This window comes from Mycetomoellerius zeteki, unplaced genomic scaffold, assembly GCF_001594055.1.
Source record: "Mycetomoellerius zeteki isolate Tzet28-1 unplaced genomic scaffold, Tzet1.0 scaffold174, whole genome shotgun sequence".
Lineage (NCBI taxonomy): Eukaryota > Metazoa > Arthropoda > Insecta > Hymenoptera > Formicidae > Mycetomoellerius > Mycetomoellerius zeteki.
In genome coordinates, this window is record NW_017256696.1 from 309,871 (window position 1) to 331,384 (window position 21,514).

Sequence of the window (21,514 nt, forward strand, 5' to 3'; positions counted from 1 at the left end):
TTTATATAATATATACTCACGTTTATTATATGTTTACGCTTTTATTACTGTAAGACATACCTGGCAAATGCAATTATATCCAAAATAGTAAAGTCCCATGTCAAATTTTACCTCCCCTAATTTTACTTGCAATATAAATTGTAAAATCTAATTGAAATAAATAATTGAATAAATGTTAGATATATACTATCTTTCATGAAAATTTGGATACTGATTCGTACAAATTCTAACAAATAGCTACGTAAGAAATTAAGACATTATTATAATTTATAGACATCAGATTCTTATGCAATTTTTTTTAGAAAGCAGATTGGAAAGTAATATTAAAATAAAAAAATCTGTCTTATTGCAAAAGCATTCTAAAAGTGCATATTTAATTTGAGGCAAATTTAATATATTTTCTTGAATTAAATCATTTAACTCCTTATTTAGTTAAAAAAAAGTTAAAGGCATACTGTGAAAAATCAGTAGAGACATAGAAATGATTGAAAATATTTTAAATTGAATATAATTCAACATTATATGAATTTATATTTATATATTGAATATATATTATTATATATGAATTTATATTATAATATATATATAATTATATATATGTATAATGCCCCAATTTTGTATATAATCATTCAATAAAATTTATACAAGTCCGAATTTCCATAAGCGCTAGTAAAATGACGCATAGAATAGTTAAAATTTTGTTGTAATTATTTACCTGTTCACGTAAGTCCTCATCGAGATCATAATTGGACAATTTCTGAAGAATTGCTACTGTCTCGTTTATCTGAAATGGTTTTTGTACAATATGAAAGTTTGTAGTAAAATTGAAAATTTTTACATCCAATAAGTAAGATTACGTTATTTCGATAAAAACTTAACAAAATGTATAATTACATTTCTGCAAAATTGTTGCTTGTACTTATTATTTTAGTATTTATTCTAAATAATTAGTAATGATTTTTAAATATACTATACCTTATAGTAAACAGTTTGACATATGTAGTTTAATGTGAGAAATAAGATGCTGTATAGAATGAAAATAGAATTTGCATCTAAATAGAGGAAAATAAGTCGAAATGTCCATACTTTCTCTTTCATAGGTGTTTTAAGAATCCAATGTATATAAATACCAAAGACAGTAGTTTGTAATAAGTACAGAAACGTATATAGTGACATTTGTATGTTGAACACTTTGTTTAGTTTACGTGATATAAGGTATAATTGTAGGTGAACATGTCTGTAAAAAATCGTACTTGTTATAATTAATTAAACCATAAAGACATGTATCTACGATAAGTACTAAGCAAAATATATTTTTAGCGTAGAATTCAATTTAAACTATAGTTGTAGTATGCGATCGATGCAAAATGTGCGAATTTTGCCCAGTTAAAGTTAATTATTCTGATATACATATAGGTATATATGTACATACATACTAGTATATAGTATGTTCCATTTTAACTTTCGCTTCAAAACATCTCAAAAAGTATAAAAGATGCGGGAAAATTATTTCAAAGAAAAGTGGGACTCTTTCGAGGGGACCTATTATGGTTACATTATTTTTTTGTAGAGGCACCTAAAAGATATATGAATACTAATTTCGTTTTTAAATGGAATTATATTTCTTATTGAAATTATGTGATTTTTTCTATCTACTACAAAATGATTTTTGTAATCATTCCGCATATAAAAATATTAAGGTAAAGATATCAAGAAACCAATATAATTTTAAAAACATTTTTTTCAACATTTTTCAAGATATTTCGATGTAAAAGTTAAAATGGGGTATACTGTATACATATATGTATACATATATGCGCTCGCATATACAATAATTCATTAAAAAGTTTACATTAGAATCCATATATATTGTTTGGGATCCTTAGCTTTTATTATCCGTTGACATACTGAAATGGATCCGTTTCGTCTTCTGTAATCGGCATTATTTTCGAAGATATCAAAATAAAGTACATGTAAACGATCATTGACTTGATGAAATTTGAAGCTTGTGTATCTGAATTGGATGAAAGAGATTTAGTTATGTCTTTCATTAAAATTAAGATACATATACCCATTATGTACACATATTTTAATTGCGTTAATAAATAATCAAAGTCAGACTAAATTAGAATTTTGTTATTTGTTTTTTACGTTTTATTATACTTTACGTATACTTATTGCCATATATGACAGAATAAACTTTTATTACTTTTTACATTAAATTTAGCTTATAATGCATTCTTTAGAATTGCAATGCTAACACTGATAAATGTATTTGAAATTATTAAAGTATATTTAAATAATTTTAAAAGATATTTAAGTGTTTCAGACTCTAAACATTTTGACATAACACACACTCAACAAAAAATAGCTTATGAAGTAAATGTTCACATATCACATATATACTAACCCCAGAATGGTTCCACAAATCAGAACACTAAAGATAATTACATATCCCGGATAATTCTCAACAAATAATATATAAATATCAACGATTTCTAGATCAAACCTATACAAAAGTTGCCAATATATAGTTACTGCGAAGTCAGAAAAAATGTACACAATCCATCCGATTATTATTTGAATTATCCAGTTAAGCAAACGTTGGTATTTTTTTGGCGCACCGAGTGCTTCCAGCGTATCGTCTACTTTGGAAAGTTCATGCAAGCTCATTTTCAATTCCTTTAAAAAATTATATTGGCCGATTAAACGACATGAAAAGAAATTATTACAAGTTTATATCTGAATAAAAGTTTGTATTGCAATGTGTATAAGAAATATGATAAATAAACGTGTATTGAAATTTGATTTTTTAGTATTTGAAACATAAAATTTAAAAAAAATTATGTTAAAAACTAATTTAGAAAAATAATATAAATACAAATATTAATTTTAACAAACATATTCCGTATACAATAAATAATAATATTGTATAAACATTAAAATTGATCTGTTCAAAAACCTTTTATAAATTTGTATTCGCCTATAACTCTTACCTTAAAACGAAACCAGCTAACAAATATCGACGTAATCACGCTGATAAATATTATGTTTTGCTTCCAATCTGTTACAGTTTCCCAATTCTCCAAATAAATTGGATATGGATAGTCAACGGAAAACGTAAAAAGGCTCCATGTGACCAAGGCATACAGATAAGAAAGATACGGCCTAGGTTGTCCAAGAGGATATTCGAACAATCCCAAACTACAAAACGAGCCAATGATCAATAATGGTGCCATCGCTTTCTGTAGTGTTTTCGTCATAGTTTCCGGGTCGTCGACTAATAATTTCAATTAATTTTTGCCGAACGAGATACAAGCGTGTTTTTATAAGAATTTCAGAAATAATTTTTGCAGATAGATAACTTTATGAGAATTCCACTGTAAGATACTTATATTGGAGGATAAAGTAAGTGCATATGAACTAACAAAAGTATACTGCGTGATAAAATAAACACACAGATATCTAGATTAGATTGCTTTCTTCCTTGCAAAATTTTTATTTATACGTACGTATTATTACAAGATATAAGCGGTTATAAACGTAATTGTCCTTGCAATATCATATTATTATACTAACAATAAGCACAAATAATTTAATCGATACTTTTTACTTTAGACGACACGTGTCGACTTGAGTTAAAGCTGATAACTCTTTGATAAACTATTCCATATATTGAAGTTATACATAGGATATAATGCTGTTTGTAAAGTGAAGATATGTAAAATTATTGTTGTAGTATAGTTGTAATACAATATATTGTAATAATATAAACATAAAACGTGATAGTTAATTTTATTTATATTGCTAATATATTTTTATTCAGAGTTTCCTGTAACTACAGAATTATCTTTTAAGAGCGTGTTACTAAGATAATATTGAGTCGAGAATCCCAACACGAGGTTATAAAGTTCTCTAATCACTGAACTGACATTTCGCACGTTCAGGCATGATAAAATGACACGTGGTGATGGCGCAGGCATGGTTGACTAATTCAACCATGAGCTCAGATAATTTTGTCGCGAAAACATTTGAAAACAAAGAAAAAGTGTTAGGGCTATGGCAGAGAATGACGTAACTGTCGTAGTCGTGACGTAGATAAAACAAAAAAAAAAAAACGTAAATGTCGTGATACTGAAAGTGCTTCGGAGAGAGGAGATGAGTAATATTAATTATGTATGTGCATACATCTTAATAGTTAATAAGTAAATATATATACACTGAAATAAAATTAAAATAGATTTATTTATAAAAGTAATAATTTATTTGTTTCCACCTCCTCCTTTAGAATTGTCTCTAAACTATTCCTCGTGTCAACTTTGTGCGCACTTTAACAAAAAATTGTGAACGTCGCTGAACAATTCGATAAAAAATTTTTTATAAATATGTATAAATATGTCTAAATATACACAAACACGTATAATTATTCATAAATATATATGATTATATATGAAATATGTCTATACATATTCATACATCCCTTTTTCTTTTGTAAAATTACTTTTTAGTGTAATAGAAATAGTAATAGTAATGTGAAAACATCAAGAATTATTAAATGGATAATTTTCGCATTGTTCGTTTTAGAAAAAAAACAAGTTTGCAAAAATAAAAAAAAATTGCTCGTACATAATTATACATAATTTTATATATAATTAATTATACATAAGTAATTTTTTTACATTTCTTCAAACTCAATTTTTTCTAAAACAAATAGTGCGAAAATTACCCTTTTAATTATTTTTAATGTTTTTACATTCCTATTATTATTTCTATTACACTAAAAAGTAATTTTACAAGAAAAAAAAAGGATATATGGACATATTATATAAAATTATGTGTGTTTATGAATATTTATACATTTATAAAATTATGTTTGTTTATTTATGTATGTTTATACATAATTATACATATTCAGGCATGATAAATTTTTTACCGGGAATCTCCCGGATACAGGCTCGTGCTTTTATGTATGACTAGCGGTTGCGCCAAGCCGCCGCCCAGTGGCGCTGATCGCGTGCTACAAACGGGTTGGAAATCGCATCACTGCTCCATACTTCAGTTCATGTCTCCATTCGTTCCATTCTCCACAATTTTCCATTCAGAAGCAGCTGCTGTTTGCTTTTTTCGTAGCAACTTCGATTGGGAACGTGATTCCTTGTCTCTTTCGCGACCGGATATTCCACAAAACCTACGCGTTTTGCGTGCCGGTCACGGCTGGAAAATAAAATGACGGAAAACAAAACGGAATTCGTAAGTATCCTTAATTTCCCGATCCGTCTTAATCTGTCATAACCTCTACGTTCGTGAGATCTGTTTGCAATAATTATGCGATGTAAAAGGTTCATTCATTATTTTGTCGATCGTTTTCAATTTTCTGTAATTAATTCCTTCTAATTCAAGAAATAATGGACGTAAGATTCCCTCGATTTTAAACTTATTAAATTAAAAGAAATGGATCAACTTAGACACGCCTATGCAATTTTATAATATCATAAATATAATCTATTTATGATATATTATGATATATTATTTATGATATATTATTTATGATAAATTATTTCTTTTTATATCGCTGCATAAAAAAGGTTTTATTATTTTATTCGTATTGATCGTTTTCGATTGTGTTCAATTAATTTCTTCTGATTTGGGAAATAATAGAGATAAGATTGCCCTTTGATTCTTAAACTTAAGTAATTAAAAGGATATTTATACTTAGCTACAAAATTTTATATTACTATTATAAACGTACTCTGTAGTATTATAAATTATCTCTTTATATTTTATAAAGGTCCATTATTTTATTTACATTGATATTTTCCAATTTTTATTTCTTCTAATTCATAAGATAAGAGGTTTGTTTTTTATGGCTGAATTAGTGTACACTTTTGGAACTTAAAGTGAGAAAGGTGCATATTTGATATTTGTCGAAAGCAAGAAAGAGACTTCTGGTGCAGTCTAGTGCAGGAATAGAAAACAGACCAATAGACATAAGATTACTTTGATTCTAAACTTGTGAAATTGAGACGAATATATGTCTACTTAAACGGTTACAAAATTTTCTATTATCTCTATTGTAAATGTATTCTTACATCTTATTTTATAATGTGATATATCACTTTATTGAAATGCTATCTGTCTACTCATATTTATACTTATTCTTTTATTATAGAAAAGATTAATATATAATCCTTGTTTTTGCATAGAGATTTTGTCGTGTTTTATATATTTATTTAAGAAAGTGTCTAGAGATATATAAAAGAAATATATAATATATATATATATATAAATTTGCGGTTGAATTTTTGAAGGTATATCTCTATTGAAATTTGTTTTGCAGGACTGGGGAAATGAAAAGTTACAACGCGCTCAAAAGACTGTTGACGAATCGCCATATGACTTAGAAGCATGGAGCATACTTATAAGAGAGGCACAGATCAGACCAATCACAGAAGTACGACCAGTATTTGAGAAACTTGTAACAGTATTCCCATCGGCTGGACGTTATTGGAAAATTTACATAGAACAAGAGGTAATTGGTTATATCAATTTTTACTAAATTATACTGTAACTGTAGAAATTATTTCAATAAATCATTTAACTTTGTAATATACCAAAAAATCTTTTATACTGTTTTATTTTAAAAAGAGACATTTATAATGAGATTTTAATCTGTTGTCTTGTTTGCTTTTCTAGATGAAAATGCGGAACTTTGAGAAAGTGGAAAAGGTATGTTAATATTAATTCTATGAATTTGTATGTTTAGTGTAAAGAGTTTATATTTATATATGATTAATATTAAATTTTCGCTCTATTCCCAAAAAAAATTAAAATCACACATACAGAAAATTCAGTTTGTGTATATAAATGAATTAAACATTGGTACATAAATATCATAAATTGTTTGATAAATTAAAGTAATCTTATAATAAAATTTTTTTTTTATTACAATTATAAAATTGCTGAAGTTGTATCCAATGTAAATATATAAAATGATATTTTATATAATTTTCTCTCTTATTATATTAATTGATTTGACTTATTAATCTCTACTTAATCTAATAGGCGCGTCTTTTCGTTGTAAAGTTAACTCTCTTATCATGAACGCTATTTTTACAGAATGGATGTTTCTATTTTGTTTCGTTGCTGTAATAAAACGGGTTAGAATTTTAGGATATTACTAACGTGCAGTGTTCGAATATTATCATATAATGTGATTTTAAACATTTTGCAAATTATATGAGGTGAATAAAAAGACTATTTCACCACAAACCAATTATTTCATTGATTAATAATTGATCTTTTTATATATTTGGGAGGTTGTTTTCTTTGGCTGTTATTTATATTATTTATTGTAAAGTTTATTTGAAAAAAGTTATTGCTATTGTAATATCCAAAGAAGATAACTTTCTGAATGTAATAGCCTTATTCCTTCCTGCAATATATTTTTTATTTGTGCTTAAGATCGGTTTATCGATACTAATTCAACTGTATATAAATATTATTGCAAACTGGATGGCATGTATAATAAATAAGATTCGAGACTTACACTATATATATATATGTGTGTATATATATATATATAAAATATCAAATCCTCAATCAAATCTCAGTATATATATTGAGGATATATTTTATAATGTTGTTTTATTCAACCACGAATATAGAAAGTTCCACTCTACACCTTCCCTTTTAGCAATATTTGAGAAAATCTAATATAAATGGAAGCTCAAATGTTGCGATAACCTTTAGAAGTAGCATAAAGCGATAAAATATTTAATTAAGTAGTTATCGATATCTGTAATTATTTTTCTTCATTTGTCATAATTCGAAGAATTTTAATATTAGGGATTCTAATCACTCTATGCTGCTTCACATTGTCTTCATTTTTTTATACGTCTTGGGATCATTCATTTCTGGATCCCACATAGGTTCGTTTTACTATAATTGGCCCCACTTGCAGAAAATAAATAAATTTTTCATTTTGTGTGGGGCATTTTTATGTTATATTAAATAATATACATATTTTATATACGAAACATTAATGTTTCTCATTATTGCTAATAAATCATATCTTTATGCAATAAACTATTCTCGATTGGTGCATTGGTGCATTATTATTTATCCCATTTTTACATATAACAAACATTATTATTATTAGTGACTGTATTCTATTAAAAATTTTCTTAATAAATTTTGCCTATTATTTCCTATGATGTAAATGTACAATTTATCCCGTGCTTTCTATTAGAAATGTTTAATTATGTGTATAAATAAAACTTGCCTTTATGGGTAAGTAATTTGGTGGATATATATACGTATATATCTTCCTATGGGACAAGAGCCTGTGTGTGTGTATGAAGTCTTATATTTACGGTGTCTAGTTACTACGGATACATTTCTAAAATGTCTCTTTTGTCTAACAGCTTTTCCAAAGGTGCCTCATGAAAATATTAAATATTGAATTGTGGAAACTATATCTTTCTTATGTCAAAGAAACGAAAGCAAGTCTAACTACGTATAAGTAAGTACACGGAAGTATTTTGTTTTAAAATACAAGGTGTTTCATAACATGTGGGCATAACTTTAGAAATGAATTCAAAAGTAACACAAAAATTTCGTATAAATATTTGTTTTAACTGATCTTGTTTCCGAGTTACAGACATTCGGGTTTCATTGATTCCCGTTTCAAATTGACAACCAGTTAGGATAGTGTCTTCACATGTCTTCATACATCTTTGTGTCTTATGACTATTAATAAACACTTTATGTGTGAAGACGATACGCGATAGTTTGTAACGAGAATTAATGAAATATGAAAAACGTCTGTAACTTAGAAACAAAGATTATGGAATAGAATTATGGAATAGAATTATGTGGAACAGATTCCGATCAGAATTATTTATTCAATTCCCTAGATTTCTATTGTATTTTCTAAGAAAAACAGAATAATTCCGATCGGAATCCATTCCGATTAATTCTAAAATACATGCCAAAGTCAAATGGAACAAATGTTTATAAGAATTCTTTTGTGATATTTTTGTGTTGTAAATTTATTTTTGAAGTTATTGCTGTATGTTATGAAATACGCTGTATATAATCCGGGTGCAAGTGTAAGCAGTATTCATTTTTTGTATCGATTGATATTAAATTAATTATGCAGAGTTTAAAGGAAATTACTTGTTTTTAGGGTGAGAGAAATTAATTGTGACATTTTTTTAGGGAAAAAATGGCACAGGCGTATGACTTCGCATTGGATAAAATTGGCATGGACATACATTCTTACAGTATTTGGAATGATTATGTCATGTTTTTGAAAACGTCGAAGCGGTTGGATCATATGCAGAAAATCAGAAAATTAGTGCTGTACGAAAGGTAAATGTGTTCGAGTATTTTATATTTTATACTATAATACTTTCGAGTATTTTATATTTTACTACAAGAAAAGAAATAAAAATTTAACATTTTATGAATAAAAGTAATTGTCAATGAATATTAAATCATAGGTTTATCAACGAGGCGTTATTAATCCCATGATAAACATGGAACAATTATGGAAGGATTACATGTCGTTTGAGCAAAATATTAATCCAATAATCGCGGAGAAAATGGCCATCGAAAGATCTAGAGACTATATGAATGCAAGACGCGTCGCTAAAGAACTGGAAGCGGTTACGAGAGGTTTGAATCGGAGTGCACCCAGCATCCCTCCAACTGGTCATCCTGAAGAAGTTAAACAGGTACTCTATGGCCGGTATTCATAGTCAGTTCTTATTTCAAGACCGTCTTAAGTAATGTCTTAAGACGCTAATGCAGCCCTCTGATTGATTCGTGACATCTTAAGACTATACTTAAGACGGCCTTGAATATAAGAACCGAGTATGAATACCGGCCTATGATCTTGTTCAGTATATTTTCTCTTTTATTAAAATTAATAGTATAATAAGTAGCTATACTGCGCTATCCCTAACCTTAGCATCTGTGCTCCGTTAGAAGGACAACTATATATTGAATCGTATCAGCATCTCTCTTAAACTAGTTACTTTAGAGTTGTGTGCGTGTACGTGTGCGTGAGATATATATATATACTTACTAAGCTATCTCTTCTTTCTAAACCAGTGACAACTTCATAGGAATACTCAGTCTATACTCATTACGTCTAAAAACCAATTTTCAATATTAATTGCAATATATTCAATATGCAATACATGTATATTACATTTAATACATTTTATCAAGGTCGAATTATGGAAGAAATATATTGCATGGGAACGTAGTAATCCTCTAAGAACAGAAGATACATCGCTGGTCGCTCGGAGAGTTATGTTCGCAATTGAACAATGTCTCTTATGTTTGGGTCATCATCCTGCGGTATGGCATCAAGCGGCGCACTTCTTAGAGTTGAGTTCTAAGATATTGACGGAGAAGGGTGACGTGAATGCGGCCAAGAATCTCAGCGATGAGGCTGCTACTATGTTTGAGAGAGCGACAAACACATTATTATCGAAAAATATGTTGCTATATTTCGCGCACGCAGACTTCGAAGAGGGTAGAGTGAAATACGAGAAAGTGCATCAAATATATCAAAAGTTCCTTGATATACTTGACATAGATCCTACCTTGGTTAGTATATATGGACTTGTGCATTAAATAATTATGTTGATAATATATTAATTTTTTTTATCGTGCAGGCATATGTACAATATATGAAATTTGCGAGAAGAGCCGAAGGTATAAAATCTGCGAGGACAGTATTCAAACGAGCACGAGAGGATATAAGATGTAAACACCACGTTTACGTTGCTGCTGCGTTAATGGAATATTATTGCACTAAAGATAAAACCATAGCATTTCGTATATTTGAATTAGGATTAAAGAAATTTGGAGATAATCCTGATTATATTCTTTGTTATATAGATTACTTGTCACATTTAAATGGTAAGAATCCAAGAAAATTATATAATTTTTTTTATAAATGTTCTAAATGATATTATTGTATATGCTATATTGCATATTATTGCAGAGGATAATAATACAAGAGTCCTATTCGAGAGGGTATTATCTTCTGGCTCTAGCTTAGAACCAGAAAAATCGGTGTATGTATATTTATATGATGTTAAATTTTTTACTACATTATCATAAAGTACACCTTTGTTCGTTTTGCAAACAGTAATTAAATATTTCTTACAGAGATATATGGAATCGTTTTTTGGAGTTCGAATCTAATATTGGTGATTTAGCTAGTATCGTAAAAGTCGAGAAGAGACGAAGTGCAGTATTGGAAAAGGTTACTATTTGTCTCGGACATAACTTATTGTAATACGAGAAATAATGCACAACTATTATTTAAATTATTACTTGTCTATTCTATTAGATTAAGGAATTCGAAGGAAAAGAGACCGCTCAATTAGTAGATAGATACAAATTCTTGGATTTGTATCCATGTACTGCTATGGAATTGAGATCAATAGGATACATGGATGTCTCCAGCGTTGCTAGAAATTCCATTGGAGTTATACCCCGCGTACCTGATCCAGAAGAAGCGATTGCCGCTTTGCCCAGACCTGATTTGTCGCAAATGATTCCATATAAGCCAAAAGTAAATCCCTTACCTGGTGAACATCCGGTTCCAGGTAGGTTTCGTTGAATATATTGAATATATTTTCATTTATATCGAATATAATATTAGTAAACTATATATTATCACATCTGTTGTTACTATATTGTAGGTGGTTCATTCCCATTACCAACGGCCGCGGCTCAATTGTGCACCATATTGCCTCCACCTGGTTGCTTCAGAGGCCCATTTGTTATCGTTGATTTATTAATGGATGTTTTCAGTAGAATTCAATTACCTGATCATGGTACTTATCATATTTATAAATTCTTGTCTTTAAACATGGTACATTTTAACAATTAAAATAAATTTACAGCTCCGTTGCCAGTGGCAGATAACGGATGCGACACCAAATTGTTCGATCTCGCGAAATCTGTGCATTGGATTGTCGATGAAAGTAATGATGGCATGAGCCTCGGATCGAAACGTAGACGGACGCGTTTAGGTGGCGATGACAGCGAAGAGGAAGATTTACCGCCTCCACCTGTAAATGATATTTACCGCCAAAGACAACAGAAGCGAGTTAAATAAATGAGAGGAACGAATGACATAAATGGTAAAAATATGTATGAATGGTCATGATACGTTCGTAATGATGATTCATAATGTCGCGGATGTATTTTTATGAATTAATTTCTTGTCGCTATTGATTGGTGGGAGGAACAGACTTATCATTATCGTGAAGCATATATTACATTTGTAAAGTTATTAAATTCCTTATGTGACACTCCGTGCACAATATTTTTAAGTACTATGTACTTAGAAATTCTATTGCGTCCTTTGGTTCTATCCTTCATATGTATACAATTGTTTATGGCTAAATATATTATTTTTTGAATAAATCGATGTATCAATTTATATACAATATAGAGATATACAGTATAAGAAAAAAAGTGAACTGCCCATAACTCTAAACAAGCAAATTTCTGTGATTTGTGTGTGTAAGATTAATCGAAACTATCTTAATTCTATCAGATCGATATTGTTGAGAAACTAGTGATTATATAATAAAAACTGTCATTGTACAAAACGATGGACGCAATTTCCGTATAAATTTTATTGCAAGTATTATCAAGAAATCGCATTTAATATTTTTACTTCGTGAAGAATAATTATGTTAGTATTTCATTTAAGATGTATGTAACTTATCGTACAGGACCAATAAAAAGATTAATGTGATACTACATTATCTCATTGCACTTGTTTATCTATCCATATCTTATTTACATTCTACGATTACAATTTTGAAATTAAGATTTAAAATTCTAATAATTATGTGTTACCATGAATCCGTGAAATTTATAAATACGGATATGTACATATTTAATATTTCTTGCTCACGCGCCATTTAGAAATAAAAAATTTTCAAAAAAAATTTTTTACATGATTAATTTTATCACTGAAACAGAAGATACTAGATATATGATAATTGGGTCAGTTAACAGATTGGGGATATTAACGCTTCAATGAAGTAAATAGTTCGTCATCAGCGCTTCTCACGGGGGTAAGGTAGACTTTGTTAGCAGGTACAACTTTACGATAAGGGTGCAATTAAACTTTGATCACTATTCCTAGTTCGAGTGGCTGGTAATGGCCCCCTTGGGTTAACGGTAAATTGGGCTGCGGGCTTCGAAAATAGTTAGTGTCCGCAGTTAGACCTGCACTGAAAACTTGATAAACGATCGAAATCACAAAACCGCATGAGTTTGTCAACCGTTTCCACAAATTTTAGTTACCATTTTAGAAAAAAAAAATTGACTTTTCAGCGATTCGAAAATCTGGCACTAACACAAAAAGTTAACGTATACTCACCATTTTGTTCGTTTTTATTTTTGTTTTTAGGATAACATTTCATATTATTTTATCAGTGAGTTTCGATAATAAAAATGATTCACAAACATTTAAAGCGCATGTTTGAGTAATCAAAATGCAAACATTAAAAAAATAGATGTTTTAAATATATTTATCGGAGTTTCAATAATAAAAATGTTTTGTAAATATTTAATGCATACATATACGTAACTGAAATTCAGACATTAAAAAAAGAGATGTTTTTAAATATATTTACATTTAATTTATCATAAATTACTGTTTATAATTTTTTTAAATAAGGTTATTTTAAAAACGCGACAGTTAATTATACATTTTTTCTTGAATGAGTATTAATAGAAAATTCGAAATATTTAATACACTTTAGTTTGATGACAAACTGCTTAATTGATTATTTTTTATTTTTAAAGGTTATTTTATCTTTTTATTGTTTCATTAACGTCGTAAAATTTGTTTAAAATGAAAACAATTTAGTGTCTACCTTTCTACAGCGTTTAACGCTTATTGAGAACAGGTTGGCAGACTTTTAAACGACACGGTAAACTTGCGGTTAACTATACGATATATATTGGTCGCTTTATTGTCTTAATTACTACTGAATGAAGTGCATGTGATGAGCGGCGAGGGGATATCCAAACTCTATTACGTGCACATAAATCCTAAGTGTTTGACGCGTAACTACGGCATACTTGCGCGTCTATCTATCTTGGGTTGGGATACCCCGCACTTGTACTCTTCTGGAACCGCCTGCGCCATCGAGATTCTCCCTGATGAGCGTAACGTGTCTCCTCCTGGGAAATCGATGTTGCAGTCTCAGTATGACTAATTATGCTGGCTCGTTCATCACATTTCAGTAATCGCAATGTGATACGTGTAAAAGGGAAGTTTTATCCTTCCTTTTTTTCCATTAACATAAAATCTCAAGCATTGACAATTTTTGAAAAAATTGCCTTAATGCGTTGATCGATTTTAGCATATAAAAGACAAAATTATTCTCGATTTGTCAAAGGATACATTTGATTACTTACGGAGATAATTATTTTATTTATCATCAATATAAATCGCTAACATTATGCTTTATAAGTCACTATGTCGATAATTTCGAAAAAATTAACTATTCCGAAATTAATTGTTTTTACCCAAGCTTGTATTATTTCTCGTAAATTTCTTGTATAGTAATGTTGTATTATTTTCAAGTGGATAAACGCAAACGCGGAAATTTTGGCAGATACTTGGAAACAGTGGAAATCACGGGAGATTCAGGTGTTCTGTGCGGATTCAATAATGCGCTGGCATAGTACTTAAAAATATATCTTTCCCAAAATGCATTAGAAAGCTTTTACTACAGCTTTTACTATAAAGAAATTATTTCTTACGTAGTAAATAAATGAATTACCGAAGATTAGCACACTGAATGTGTCAATCTTGTCGTCGAAAATTTGCAGCGCGACTATTGTAATATAGAGATTTGAGGCAGCTTCAATAATTGCCTCCATGTTAATCCAATAATTTTATTCTAATGATAATTATTTATTCAATTTAATTCTCATAATTGTTTTATTATTACTTCAGTAATTACTAGTGTAATTAATCCATGACAAGTATATTATGATATTATAACGAGCAAAAAATTATATCATATATCTAAGAATTCTTTTAGAATTTTTATTTTTTTAAGGGACTTAAATAAAAAGCGTGAGTTTGCTACCCTATAAATATATCCCATAAATATATCCTATACATTTTGCTATCCTATACATTCCATCTATATTACATACCTATCACATAAGTATTCTTGCTTTTATCGTTCTCATTACAATTAAATTAATTGTGTATAACTCTTACTTTTTCTAAAATGTTTGATGCATCGTCGTTCATAAAAATGTGTGTACATACGTGTATATGTACACATGTGTAAATGTATGTGAATGTCCGCAGTGTATTGAGCTTGGGTTCGTGAATTTGCTAAACCCTAAATGACTGTGCAGATCAGTCATCCCTGCGGGATTTAATTCTGAAAAAAGACTGCCCTCTACTGCCAACTGATCTAGTATCTCGAATTTTATGCTAAGGCACGCGATTCGTTTTAATTTGAATAATTACTTTTTACGGGATCTCAAATCTCAAAAACAAAATTATTGCATTACATAATATTTTAATCTACAATTTATTAATTATTTCATCAGCTTTACACTCATTGGCCAAAATTGTTTTTGTCAGAAGATATTCAAGAAAGTCGTAACAAATAATTAGAAAATATCAAGAAAAATATTTCTATTATCAAAATTAAATGCAATAAAAGTTAGTTTTAATCATTTTTAAATTATTATATCCCTCCATTATTATATTATTTTATAATACTAATATATTTTAGATTTCGTATGCATATCAAATAATTTACGAAACTTTTTCTAAGAATAAGCTTCTAAAAAATCAGAAAAAATATATCACTGAACGTGTCATGAAAATATTATAATATAAAAAAATTCTTTAATTTATAATTAGTTATATGTCAATTTGAACTAATATTGAAGAATTTATGATATATTATTTTTTTTAATAATATTATATAATAGTTGTGATGCTTTTCACAATGAAATCCATTACAAGTATCCTATTTTATAGAATAAATTATATATTGAAGAAGATATTTCTTTAGATTTATGGAGAAATGTGTTGCATTTTTTGCGATGTAAATAACGTTTAAAATCTTATTAATAAAAATTAGAAAATTGATTGAAAGCAACAAAGGTTGCCTTCTCTCATGACTTCCAATAATTACAATGTTGTATTTACGAAGTCCGTATGTTGCAGTCCGAATTTAATTAAAAGTAATCGGCGATTAACATATATGTTTATATGAAGCATTTGCTTTATTTCTATGAAACGCTCTTATCCTCTTTTATTGATTAATAATATTTATATTTATTTTATTACAACGCGCGTGATCGCGTATTGAATTTATGTTTTACTTAGCATGCAAATCGATAGTCGACACGGCAACGCGTTATAATGTACGAATAATATTCGACATAATAATTTATTACAATTACTTTTTGCAGTATGTTTCAACTATGGTTTCCGCGAGCTGGAAACAGCTTCGGGATTATGCGTAATTAAATAATGCAAGCTAAAGCGCAGCAGTAGATGGTTAAAAGCACCGAATGCATATTTCGTATTCATATTTCATCCTGAAAGACGAACGTACGTAGCAAAGAGGGGTTTTTAATCATTAAATTTACAGAGATGGCAGGATTAAAGACGATTATGAACAAAGGATAGACGACTATGAAGTCACTATTTAATTATTCGATGAAGAATTTTTGTCACTTTTGATTCACGTCGACGAGCTACCAAGCTGATCTTTTCGCCGGAAAGTTCGGGAATAAAACCAGTATGGTACTGCTGATTTTTCTCCGTTCTGCGCGACACGGGCAGAAGAGAATTAGGATCTATCTCGCCATTACGTACGACTGGCTCGATTTACTCGATTTCCAACTATCGGAACGTATATCGTCCCGCGCGACGTTAACGAAGATTTTACAAACTGATGCCGCCATTAATTCTGCAAGCGCGAAAATTTAGGGTGACGTCGACCTCGCTACTCGCTCGGGACGCGACTTGGGGTCTTTGAAACTTTGGTTCTATCTCGGAGGAAGACAAATGACAAGAGCCGAAAGCAGCAGGCCTTGGCTGCTTCTCGTGCTCAGCCTTTCATAGGTCGCTAACGCATAACTCTCGTACTTGGTGATGTGCACAGGACCACTTCGAGATAGAGCTCGTAAGAATAATTTCTTCTTCGCATCGGTAACGACAAGACTAACAACGATCGTGATCATCTTCTCTTCGACAAACTTCGAAATTCTGTCTAAGATAAATATTGCATGTCGATCGCAATTTAGTACGTTTCTTTTTAGTGTATAATTAAAAAATACAACATGGAAAGAAAATGAATTGTGCATAATCATTATCTTAATTAAAACGTCCAATTCAGAATTTTAAAAATATTTTGTTGAAAAATTGCTAATTTTGAGATGATTCATTTTTTTATCAACTTAGCGATATTTACCGCAAATTCATAACTCATATGTATTGTTAGATTATTAACGAAAATTCTTGTTTTTCTGTTCACTTTGATTATTACAAGAATATTAGCTAATTTTAATTCGAATCGGTAATAACAATGTATAACTTTGCGAAGTCTGAAGCACTTCTTAGCGCGTATAATTCAAATGGTACACATCCTGCAAACTGGCGCTGCGCGGTGAATTCTAAGTGTCACCTAAAATGAATTTTACCTCGGTAAATGGACCGCTTTGGGGTTTTAATTGAACACGCCATCGGTTTATCGTCATCCCCCAGGTCGTATCGACTGCAATTTATTGTATTACTCGTATTACCCGGCATCGCACGTAGGCGGACAGATCTATGAGTACGATAGCGCGGCTGTATTGGCGGAGTGATTCAATAGCACTCGTCATCCGGAGGCGGCATCGTTATCCTCACAATGGCTATCTGAACTCGCGCGCGCGCGCACTCCTGACGATAATGGCATTTTGTAAAATGAACGGATTGTGGCTGTCGCCGTTGAAGGCCGAGCGCATCTCTCTCTGGTTCATCGAACCCCCTGCGATCGTTTCGTCTCGCCGTGCGAGTTCTAGTTAGAAAAATGTTCGGCTGGAGGAAGAATACCGAGATATACATCCGATAGCTCGGGCTTGGCAAAGCGAGAAAGCTCGGGCTCTTTCTCTCAACCCTTACCTTCCCAGTTCCACTTTATTCCCTATGCATGCATTATCGACGTAATAAACTTTCAGCGGATATTTATGCGAGATTTCCACGTTATCCTACGTGAGGGATGCTCATTCGCGCGGGAAGATTGCACCCCGAGACGACGGCTAATGTATTAACATGCGAAAGGAAATGACCGGCGCGACAGCGGCAGTGGCAGTGGTGGCGACTTGCTTTATGGAATAATAACGGCGCATTGAAGAGATGATAGTATTAGTCGCGGTCGAAGATTTACGGGCAAGCGCAATTGGACGATGTAATGCAATGCAGCTCTGTGCAACGAAAGAATTAATGAAGAAAAACCGTAACTTTTCTCTCTTACTCTTCTTCTCGACGCTTTCTATTCCCCCGCGCTTTTTTCTGCTGATTCTGAGGAGTTATAATATTAACACTATATCTCTTTGTTTCGCTGGTTGCATCAAATGAATCGGATAACGGATAATGCTATACTTGTCTTAATAAACTTTCGCTTATTTGCTTTATCAACACCTAATCTTTTACGATTTAGCTTCTTAGACGCACAATCCCTTTCACCATATTAATTCATATATTTTTACAGTTGAATTTTAATTATTACGGTCAGTATGAACTTATTTCACCACTTCATTCGTTGTAAAAGTGAATGTATAATTTAATTTAGTTGCAATTCATTAAGGACGCGCAAACGAGAGATATCGTAAAACTTGTCCGCGCTAATGTATACAGTACAGATATGTTTTTGTCACCTCCATTTGCGTAGAGAGAGAAAGAGAGACGTGGGATTCAAGCGATATGCATCACTGCGGACACTAACTAGACATTCAGCTCTCAGCGAGGAAGATGTGGAAAAAAAATCCTTTAATCTCAACTACCTACGGAAAGAACAGTTAAAGTATCTAAAAAGTATCTACAAATTTAGTTAGATACAAATCTGAAAATAATTTTGTTGGATTATCAAAACAATTATGTGTAGAAAACTTGTATGATGAACAATGTTGCAAAAAATTTTAACGTTCAAGCAGTTAGTTTGAATATTCTATGTAATTATTTTGATAGTCTAACACAATTATTCTCAGATCTGTTTTTAATATACTGAGAAAAAAGTTTCTGTTTAAAAAAAATATTAGTTGATTCTAAATGCATTTGTTAATTCAAACAAATAACATGTTTTAAATTACAAGATTTTGTTAATCTAGATATATAAATACTTGAACTAAACAAGCACTACAAACTAAACGCATTTAGTCAACAGATTTTTTTTTCTCATTGTCAATGCAAATATTTCAGTAAATCGTTCTTTCGTTAAAATTCTTTCGTGAAAACCGCTCCTAAGTTTAGTTTTCACACATTAAAGCAGCTGTTGGAAGTAAAGAATGCAAGTGAACTTCCGTCTTACGATTACGATTGATATATATATGATATATATACTGAGAAAAAAATTGTCTCTTTAACTAAATTAATTGTTTATTTGATTAAATTAATTTAATTGTTTTTATTTCTTTCGTTGGAAAATATATGTACAATATTTAAATCACATATAATACGTTTGACATAAATACATACAGTTTTCACTGGAAGAAATAGAACTAAATTAGTTTAGTCGAATAAATAGTTCTTTTCAATATAAAGGAAAAATTTTTTTATTTACAATTTAGAATTTCATAGTATCAATCGTACAAATTATATAACCATTTAAAATTTTTGTTTTAGATCCAAATGACTCGTTGTAGTCGAGGAATAAAAATATACATTTGTTGTAGCTTGATACGTTTCTAACATCTATACGGCTCAATTCTTTATCGAGACGAGCGAGAAAATCCTGATAAATGTTTGCCTTTACTTATTCGTTTCTGCATCGAGATGATAAATGATAACGTGAAAGCTGCAAGCGACTATGCCTATAGTAAATCGCGTGTATTTACGCACACAAATACATCCATACGTATGCGATGATTCGTACAATGCGTCGCGAAACAATAGTGTTAATTACACGGACCTCGTCTAATTCAAATTAGGCCGATATCCGTGCCGTTAATATTAATTACCCCATCCTAATTGTGCATATTCCGTTAAATTACTGACGCGGCCCTGCGAGCGATGACGCGCGTCTCTGCCAATGGATTCATTTGTAGCCGCGTTGGGCGATATTTATGCACGAATCCGAATCCGTGCAGAGGAGTTACAACCCCCGCGCGCGTCGAGGATGTCGTTGAAATTACGAACGTGCGTTGCGCAGAGATGCGCACGTTCTAGGCTTAATTTGTTCAAGGCAGCGAGGCGCAGCAGCTCATTACGAATAGAGACAGATACGAAATGGGAATGCAATGCAAGGTGGTTGCTGGACTAGAGTTTACTGCCTGGAGCAAGTTATATTATACAGAACGATAATAACATGTTCAAGCCGAGTTACGTTACGCGGTTACGTATTCGTACGTTCATGCAGTCAATGCAGGTAATTAGACAGAATTCGGTTGTGCAGAAATTTTCGGAGTTTCTCCACAAAAAAATTGGAAATTAATTGCTATTATAATTTTTCCTTTTAATTTCTTTTTAGCAATATATTTAAGTCAAACGTGATTTTTATTTTACATATAATAAGAAAAATCAAGTATTGCCGATTTTGCCGCACTTTCTCGTAAAGTCATTTTCAGAGCGTTGTAAGCCCAGTTTCAAACTATCATGAATTTAAATAGGATATTACTATAAATTTATGTGGAACAAGATTTGCGAAAATGAACTTTAGTGATTTTAATACGATTTACAAAAGTTGAATCACTTTCAGATTTAGGGCAGAATAGGAAAATCGCGAACACAAGTAAACACGAACGATACTTTATTGTAGTATATTAGATTAATGATAAGCTCTCATTTTTCTCAGTAATAGCCCGACACTAAAAAACTTAAGCAATAAGACGTAAGTAATAAACAAATCAACATTTTGAATTTGTTTACGTTATTGCTTTATACGTCTCTGCACTGTTAGACATCAAAAGAGCAATGATAACTCAATCCCTTGTGTTAAAATGTAAATTAATTCATTTTTGTGATTAATTTAAAGTACATAACGTCCAATATTATACAGGGTGTTTCCAAATTAAATCGCAAAACTTCGGGAGCGTGTAGAGGAGTAAAAAACTAAGAAAAAAAGTCCTATAGACATATGCTCGTTTTTGCTCCGTTTCAGAGAAATCGAAAAAAAATGTTTACATTTCTTGCCATATCTAGCACCGACATATTTGATTACATTTTCCACTTTCTGTTATGAATTTGTCAGTCGCTCTTTGAAAGCCTTTAACAGTA

General features: G+C 30.6%; 1 protein-coding gene across 1 annotated transcript; it reads left to right on the forward strand.

The window, feature by feature from the left end:
* The first annotated feature begins 5,076 nt into the window (after positions 1 to 5,076).
* Positions 5,077 to 12,426, forward strand: su(f) (cleavage stimulation factor subunit su(f)). Its single transcript, XM_018446040.1, is given in 14 exon segments — positions 5,077 to 5,250; positions 6,338 to 6,529; positions 6,694 to 6,726; positions 8,424 to 8,521; positions 9,220 to 9,314; positions 9,317 to 9,372; positions 9,504 to 9,737; positions 10,237 to 10,620; positions 10,689 to 10,935; positions 11,021 to 11,093; positions 11,188 to 11,284; positions 11,372 to 11,630; positions 11,727 to 11,861; positions 11,931 to 12,426. Coding segments are annotated over 14 exon segments (2,142 nt in total). The 5' UTR covers positions 5,077 to 5,226; the 3' UTR covers positions 12,146 to 12,426.
* Positions 12,427 to 21,514: the final 9,088 nt, after the last annotated feature.